The following is a 9,332-nucleotide window of genomic DNA, read 5'->3' on the forward strand; positions in this document are numbered from 1 at the left end:
TTAATTTTCAAACAGCTCACGCTCCAACTTCCCCAACAGCTCATTCTTCCGGTCATCGAGATGCTCTTCGTCCCTTAACTTTAGATACATTTTCATTTTTTTAGCTTGAATCTTTTCTTGCAGCAACTTGTTTTTCTGTTGTTTCACCAAAGTTAACTCTTTCAATTGTTCAATCTCTTGCTCTTTTAATTCTTTGAATTGAACCCATTCCTTTTCCACCTTCTCCAATGTCTCGCCCTTGCTTTTCTTCTTACCTTTTTTTTTAGCTGCATCCCTACCCATTGGACGAGCACTAGATCCTACAGAGTCCTCGTAAGATCTCTTAGATCCACTACTTCCTGAGTCAACATTTCCTCCCACTTGACTACCATACCGTGGTTGATCTCGGAGAGCGCGCCATTCTTCCATTAAAGTAAATTGAACATTCTTCCCACATCCATATAATTCTTGAGCTTTTTTGAAAACATCATCTTCCGACCAACCGCTTCCTTGCATACGCTTAGCGCTATCATAAGCACCAACCCATTTATTTATTAATTTGTTCATATAATTAAAACGGTTTCGGCATGCAACTACATCGCGCGGAGAATCGAATGAGCAATGCTCGTTACAATACTCAGCAATTTTACCCCAATATGATTCACTTGTCTGGTTTCTTCCGACAACACTGCATGTTCCATATTTTATCCACCCACTAATTAACACCAAATTTTGTTCAGTGTTCCATGATGGTTGTTGGTTTCTCTTGCTCTTTGGAGTTGTATCCTCTGGAGTTGGAGCAACTTCATTATCTCGTGTCATTCCACCACGATTTATTTGTGATGAAAATTCAGGATATTCACCAACACTCTGAAAATTTTCATTCACCATTGGCATATAACCATTAAATGGGGGTGTTTGAGATGGATATCCCATCATAGATCTAAAATATGGATTAAAGTTGTTTGGAACAAAGGATGGGTGATTGAAATTTGAGGCAAAACCAAAATTAGACATGTTTTGAGGATTTTGGTTGGGGAATTGATTTGGGTTTTGAGGCTGTTGGTTGAGGAATTGATTTGGGTTTTGAGGATATTGGTTGGGAAATTGATTTGGGTTTTGAGGATGTGAGTTGGGAAATTGATTTTGGTAGCTAAAAGGGTAATCAGAAGAATTTTGGGTGTTGGATTGATTGTTAGTGGGATCCATTTCACTAATTAAAGACTAAAACTTCAAAAGAAATGCTAATAATAAGATTAAGAGAGTGAAAATTATGGTTTTTTTTCTGTGTCCAAATCAAATGATCCAAGTCTCTATTTATAGAGGAAAAAAAATCACGAATTTTGGTGAAAAAAAAAAAAAATTATTTGCAATGAAATAATTGAGTCCAAAGTATTAAGAAGATAAAAATCCAGGTCAGCCAACCAGAAAGCGACGCGTGGCAGCATCTATCCAAAACAGCTTCTCTCTCCGCGTCCAACTGTCACCGACGCGCCTTGTCGGCGCGTGTAACGCACGCGCCAAAAAAAGCTCAATCCGAACGCGCCACGTGGCTTCCGGCGTCAAGATTCAACCTATTGAATATATTCATCATCTCTTTCCTCCGGCTCACTTTCAACACCCCCCTCTCCAATGGTTTGCTTGTTGAATATGGCTTTCAACACCCTCATTGTAGTTGGTCTTAGGTATGAAACTCAGGCTCCGTAATAGAATCAGACTATGAACAAAATAATTGCGAAGGGAATTAATTTTCGACACAATAACAAAATCAATGTATGCATGAATAAATGACGGAAAATGAAAGGGTTAGTGGCCTAAACCAATAAGTCTACATACAATCAAGGAGCAAAACTTATTATAGTTTTATTTGTCTAATATAAACCCGATCCATGGTGAAACATCTTAATTTTAATAAATTTTAGTAAGTATTATATATTTCAATTCAGCATTTTTATTATTATATTTTTTTATTAAAAATAAATAAAGGTCCGGCTTTAAAGCATTTTTTAGAAGTTTATATTAGACCCACCGTTTATTATTATGTCACTCATAATTCATATTTAAATTGGACACTTGCATTAATAATGCAGTTGATAATAACTAACATATAAATTTTACATCTTTAACGGTATCTCTTATATTTAAGGATAGACATGGTTCAGTTTGGGATGAAAAATGTACCGAATCAAACTGAATTGTTTGTTAAATTTAAAATAACTAAACTGAACTGAATTGTTTGTATTTCGAACTGAGCTGAATTGTTTTAAATCGAACTGAACAGAACTGTTATTATTGATACCTTTGAAAAATATGGAAGAAAAAAAAAATCGAATTTTAGTTACCAAACCAAATTGTTTCGAATCAAACTGAACTTTTTTAAACCGAACTGAACTGTTTTCAGAACTATTAGTAATAGTTCAATTTTTTTTGGTTTAGTTCAGTTCGATTTTTTTGGTTTTTTTTTTCACCCTTGCTTATATTCATGTATGCAGTCACAAATCACAATCCAATGATGGACGGTTCAAATTTTAAGTAGGTCTTAAGAATATCAAAATATTTACTTTAAATTCTTCATTGTTTGATGATAATCAAAATCCTAATACATGCCGTTTGTTTTTGAAATTCTCGTCTTCGCATTATCATTTCATCTCAACCATATATTTATTTCATCTCAACCATATTCCTTTGTTTTTTTTACAGAAGTTTCAACCATATTGTATCAGACAAATGCTAGTGTCGCAACCACTAACACTCTCTTTTAATTTCACTTACCGGTAATCGGTTCATCCTTGTTACTATTTATTTTATTTTTTAATTATTAAATTAGTAAACTAGACTTTTCATGTTCTCTCCCATGTTTTCCTCTGTCAAAACTGCAAACTGGACAGCGTGACTACACCACATCCAAAATTGAAACATTCCTAATATCATTTCTGGAAAAAGAAAAAAAAAAAATCTACCAACAATGGATATCATATTAAAGTCCAAGAACTATGTTGCTTGTCCTGAACAAAATAGAGTACCAAAATGTGCCAATAATCCCAATGTCAAACCCGCTATAAAATAGAACCAACAGCTGCCAATCATTCTTAATTCACAACGACTGTGTGTGTTGGCGACGTGAGCTATTCCGGCGGTGGCACGATTGAAGATGAGGGAGAAGAGAGAGGAGATACCAACATAGATTGTGAAGGGTCGAACAGATAGCAAGAATTATGGATTTTTTATTGTGTTTTGGTGAATAGAATTATGGAAATTTGAAGGGGAAGAAGATGAATGCACCCAATATGAACAGTAGTAGAAGAAGATGAACGTGATTGGGGCAAGGGTAACCAATTGAACAGGTAACCAGTAAATGGGATTAAAAATGGAACACATGACTGGTTTTTATTGGGTGTATTAAAAGAGAGTGTTAATAGATGTGATCCTAGCATTTTTCATTGTACTATATTTATAGTGTTAATTAAATTTTTTTCTATCAATAATCTATGAAAGACATAAGCCATGGTAGATAAAACTAAAAGTGCTAATTAAAGCTCTTGTGGGCCGCAAAGCGTCACCCTACTAGATGGCTTATTTGAGAACAGGAGTATTCAGGAGAGAGTTACTTTTTCGCAAAAATTCTAAAAATATCTCTAGTTCAGATTTTATTTTCCGAACTAGATTGTTAGTGTTTTGCGAAAACTAAAATTCAGAAAAATACGATATGAAATTTTTGTGTCTTTCTTTGATGTCAAAGGTCTCTGTTGATCATTATATAACCCCACAGAAGCTGCAATGCAATTGTATGGGTCATATGAATGGTCAACAATGACCATGACACCACAGACACAGCTAAAAACTACCTAAAAAAAAAAAATTAAAGAAAATGTAAGAAAGGAGGTGAAGTGAAGAATGAAGGAAATTGTTGAAGATTCGAGTCTTTTTATAGCCTTAAATCAGTCATCGTTCATAAGTACATTCAAATAAAACGTGTTCCACAATCAAAACCGTCCAAAAATGTATTAAAACTCCACTAACCGTTCAAACCTTTGGTGAAACGCCACCGTCTAAAATGAACTGAGAGGTTCCGGATTTATATTCCATAATGCATTAAGTTTGTCCGAATTAAAAAAATCCAAACTGCATCACACCCTGTATTTGGAGCTTTTTCGTTGCGAATGGCTTGGAAAAAAAAACAAAGGTACATAACATAAATAAAAACAACATAAGACAAACAAACAGTTAAAAAAAGCCATAAAACAGAAGTGATGAATCTTTTGGGAAGGTGTTTGAAGAGGAGCTTTTGAACTTGATCATGTCGGCTTGCCAACTGATATGTTATGATCGGTAGGCCGACAAGATTGAGTTCATAAGAACCTCTTCTTATGAGTTAGATCTGCAACATAATGAAGAAAGGCAAGGTGTTTCAAGAGGATTTCTTTGAGTTAGATCATGCTTCCTTGTCAAATGACTTATTCATCTGGCAGGAAGCAAGATCTAACTCATAGAAACCTCTTGATGTTCATATTTATAGATCAAGTTCAGAAGCTAGATAGATATATACAAAGCTTCTCAACTTGATCTATAGATATTAACATCAAGAGCTTCATAATGTCGTCAAATAGAGAGCAATCTATTTGCGACAACATTAGAAAGATCTTCAGCACAATGACAAAAAATTTCATGGTTTCTTTGGTGTGTTTGTGTGTTTTTTATGGAAATGAAAATGAAAATCGGAAACACTTATTTATAGAGGTTTATGGATGTTGTGGACCACAAAAATTATCGGTGCAATGTGGTTCCCACAAAAGAATATTATGTTGCGGCAGTCCGGATTTTGTAATCCAAATTGTACATACACCCTATAAAAAGTGAGTTGAATTATTTTAATGTTTAAATGGACATCTTTGCCGTAAATTAAAACATAATGAAAATATAATGCAACAACATAATTAAACAACATATAACTAACACGTAATTAAAACAACATAGCACATTATCATGGATCACCTAAACTAACTTCTTCCTCTGGTCCCTCCAGCAGAGCCCTGATCTCTTCGTAGTTCTTGGGTCGGATCAAACTTTTTTGAATTTTTTCAACAGATCTAACTAACTAAGCGTCCAACTCGATCGGCCATCTAGTATTGTGCTGACTAAAGACATAGATCATGGTTCTCACGTCGTTGTCGTTTGTGAGTTTCATCCGACTGAGTCGGACAATGGACATCGATATTCAACACCGACCGCCATCCTCGTGTCTCTGTAGTTGAGTTGACGGTTGATTTGATCCAGCTGATCCTTCAGCACGGAAAGGGTGACATCGTTGCGAATCCTAAACAGATGGGGTGGTTTTCCCTCGTTGTAGTAGATTGTCGCTAGTTTCGTGTTCGGATCAAAGTTAGAGAATTCCATGATTTTTTTCTGGTGTAGTTTACTTGTAATGAAAACATGGACCCCTATTTATAGAGGTATTTGGGCGTTGTAGACCACATAAATTGTCGGTGCATTGTGGATCACACAAAAGAATCTTATGCTGAAGCAATCCGAATTATATAATCATAACCATCATTCAGCCTACCGAAAGTATCAAGTTTCCTTTTGTTTCACCATGATCGTATTTATTCGGATTATAAAATCCAGAAAGTAATGGTTCAGTTCGGATTATATAATACATATTGCATCAGACTCATTTGGACGGTGGTCTGCACCACATAGAAAACGTTTTTCAAACGTCTTGGGCGGTGGTCAGGTCCAAAAACATGTTTTTCGACCCCTATTTACGGTTTTGTGACCATCCCTTCCTATAAATACTATCCAATTCTCCACCATTTCTCACACAAACATCTCCCACCCTCTCCTCCTCTTCCTTCTACAACCATGTGTTTCCATCGTTAGCCTTTCATAAAAAGAGGCCTCTTTGGAAATTTTCAGGGATTGTATGAACAGTCAATGGAGATGGAACCGCGCTGCGAAGAAGTGCGGTTCATCTGGGGGGTCATGTTGGTCAGTCTGGGTCTGAGGTTGATCTGTCTGGGTGTCATATTGACCATCATGGTCTCTTGTTCCATAGAGGCCCATGTGCCCTCGCCAACATTGTTTTCTTCTTCCTTCCATCCTCTTTTCTCCCCCCATCTTTCCTCTCCACCTCAGCCACTGGTATAGCTTACCCCCTTCCCCTTAGAAATAGTTTTAGGTTCTTATGTAATAAGCTTAAAAAGCTTCAACATTATTGTAATTATTATTCATATATTAATAAAATGAGTTCTTTTTATCTTTGTGTTCTTTTTAATTTTGTTTTGTTTTTTTATGTTTATTTGCATTTTATTACACGAATTTGAAAGGCAAAAATAAAAAAATTCTGGAAAAAGAACATTCCGAATTTTAAAATCCGAGAAATACTAACAATCTGATTCAAAAAACTTAATTTGGACAGGGGTATTTTTGGAAGAAAAAAAATAGGGCGCACGAGAATTCCACGAGGTGGGAAAAGTAATTCTCTATTTAATATTCAGTCTGGATGTCTAATTTTTTGTGACAGATATTCAAATATAGTATCAAAATAATTTTAAATTTTATGTAAAACAATATGAGTTGCGTAGATTAAAAGAATTAAATAAAGGACCTATTTGTACCCTATGATTGTTTTCCTCGATGCACATATTGTGTGAACCCGTGAGCATCCAAACCTTTAGTCACACAAAAAAAAGCATCCAAACTCATCATCAAACCATCATGGGATCATGTTTCTCTTCTTCCCAAGAAACAAAGACAAAAAAACCTTCTAAACCCATCAAACCAAAGACCAAAAATGTTTATAATTAAACCCGTGAAATCATCAGGAGGTGCCATTGTTATGCCTCCATTTGGAGGTGGTTGTGGTAGAGGCGGTTGCTGTGCTGGTGGGTGTGGAGGTGGAGGTGGGTGTGGTGGTGGTGGATCTTAGTAGCTTTGTCCTCCTCTTCTTCTACTTCTTGTTAGGTTTAATTAAATGTGTTTTATGTATGAATGAAATTCTCACTATAATTTTGTTTGAGTTTGATCGATGTCTAAATTAAATCGTCAAGTTTGATAAATTCCCACTGTGTGTTGGGTTTGGATTTTTTTTTTGCACTATTTTGTATGATTATCATCCTTGCATTGGGCTCTCTTGTATCATATATTTTTTAAAAATATGAGAATGAGAGAAATTTTAATTAATTAATTAATTTTTTGAAGGAATCATTTACTAATTAATTAATTAATGTCATTTTACAACTGATTTAATTTGAACTCCGTATAGACTATAACAGATATAAATAAATATTTAATTGCTCCAAAAAAAATCTAGTCAGACCAAATCCTGTCTTTATTTGAAATCCTATCATGCCCAATAGGATTGATTTTAATTTAGCTCTTAACCACTCAAGAAATGATCCAAATCCAATTGGGCATTTCCAAGTAATTATTTGCATGATCATGGTTCATAGAAAATCCAGTTATAAATTGACACGTGTGGAATCCATTTTAAGGATATATGTGACCACGTTCTGATACACCGGCTCTACCTATGTGAAAGACAATGTAGAAAATGACACAATTTTTTCTCTCTAAATTAAAACTTGAAACCCCAAGCATGTGATACATCTTTTAGCGGCTGTTATTTTTTTTTTTCAATTTGAATATATATCTATGTAATGCAACCAGAATTTGTCAAAAAAAAATGTAATGTAACCAGCAACCCAAAGTAAGTAACACGTAGAAAAGGAATATTACAGCAAAAAAAACATTCTTGCAACTTTTATTTACCTGTTATCAATCAATAAAAATACAATTAAAGGAGACTAAATTCTTTTTTTGAATGATCTATCAACTAATCAAGTCTTGATTTTATGACGGAATTAACAAATCAATAAAACTTAACTCTGTTGCTTGTTATATGGTCTGAGTGCCGTGATCATACCAATGCAATTATACGGTTACTGAATGTAAGGTCGTTCGATTAAGATTGAACAGTTCAAATTTTAATCTTTACGATAGTGTTTTTAATGTGAAAGAAGTAAACACCTCCAAATGAGTGGTTGTGATTGTGACGTGTCCATACCTAGAATGTAAAAATCATGCAAGTTACACATTAAAAAATTGTTAGAATGGACTTTGTGAGTTGTGACAACACTGGATAGAAAAATCAAGTTAAATTAGGACTATTGTGATGGAGTAAGCATAAGTATTGAAATTAAATTAACAAATAGAGAAACCGAAAAGAAAGTAAAATAAATAATGAACTGAACATGAAGTGAGACAAAACTAATCATCAAATGGACGAACAAAAAAGGAGACGCATTCCTAAAATATTGGTGATGGTTTGTTGTAGCGGTTCTTGAACATTTTTACTGTAAAAGATTTAAGACTTGGGAAGACTGATGGCTTGACCTGATGCTTCCTCATACTGTGTTAAAATCTGCTTCATCACAATAGCCTGGCTCTCCTTCGCTTGAAAGAACAAGAAACAATCATCAGCGAAGAGTAAATGGGATACTCTCGGAGCAATACGGCAAACACGAACACCTTAAAGATCCCCTCTATTTTCAGCATTTCTGATCAACGCTGATAGACCTTCGGCACAAAGAATGAATAAATATGGTGACAACGAATCACCTTGCCTTAGCCACACAACCTGGAATGATAGGTCCCACCATCTCTTTGTTCATGATGACAAAATAGTCAACTGTTTCTACACGCATCGTGATCCATTGGATCCACTTAACAGAGAACCCCATTTTGTGCATGACATCTTTGAGGTAAGACCAATCAATTCTATCATACGCTTTCCTGATATCTAGTTTCAGCGCAACACTTATCTCATTGCCCTTCGTCCTTGTCTTCATGTAATGGCCCAATTCAATAGCTACTAAAGCATTATCCATAATGGATTTGTCAGGTGCAAAAGCTGATTGTGAATCGACAATACATTAGTGTAAGATTTTCTTCAGACGATTTGCCAGAAGTTAGTAACGCTCCCCTAAAAAAAAACAAGTTAGTACCGCTACAATTATTAAATTAAATTATAATTTAATCAAAATAATAAGTTAATCTTTAAAATCCCATTAAAAGTTAATCTTTTTTTGCAACAATATCCTTATTTAGGTGGGAATATATCTTTTTTTATCAATAGGTGTGAATAATTTGCTTCAATGTCTATTTTTTTTTTTGGCAATATAAAGATGCAAAATTATTGGTATATTTAATATAAGTATTTTTACTAGTATTTAGCTAGAGTTGTCATTTATATATTTGGTGGTGTAAAGTATGTCCTTACTTTTTTGAATGAAAAATGTTAGGATTTTAATTGTTATATTAGTTTTCTCTTTAGTAGAACTTAAACTCTGAACTTT

General features: G+C 34.5%; 1 protein-coding gene across 1 annotated transcript; it reads right to left on the reverse strand.

The window, feature by feature from the left end:
- LOC25494816 (glutathione S-transferase T3) lies at nt 1–870 on the reverse strand. Its single transcript, XM_013598635.3, has one exon. The coding sequence runs from the start codon at nt 868–870 to the stop codon at nt 1–3; it is 870 nt and encodes a 289-aa protein (XP_013454089.3).
- Nucleotides 871–9,332: the final 8,462 nt, after the last annotated feature.

The sequence above is a fragment of the Medicago truncatula genome, chromosome 5 (genome assembly GCF_003473485.1).
Source record: "Medicago truncatula cultivar Jemalong A17 chromosome 5, MtrunA17r5.0-ANR, whole genome shotgun sequence".
NCBI classification, from domain to species: Eukaryota; Viridiplantae; Streptophyta; class Magnoliopsida; order Fabales; family Fabaceae; genus Medicago; species Medicago truncatula.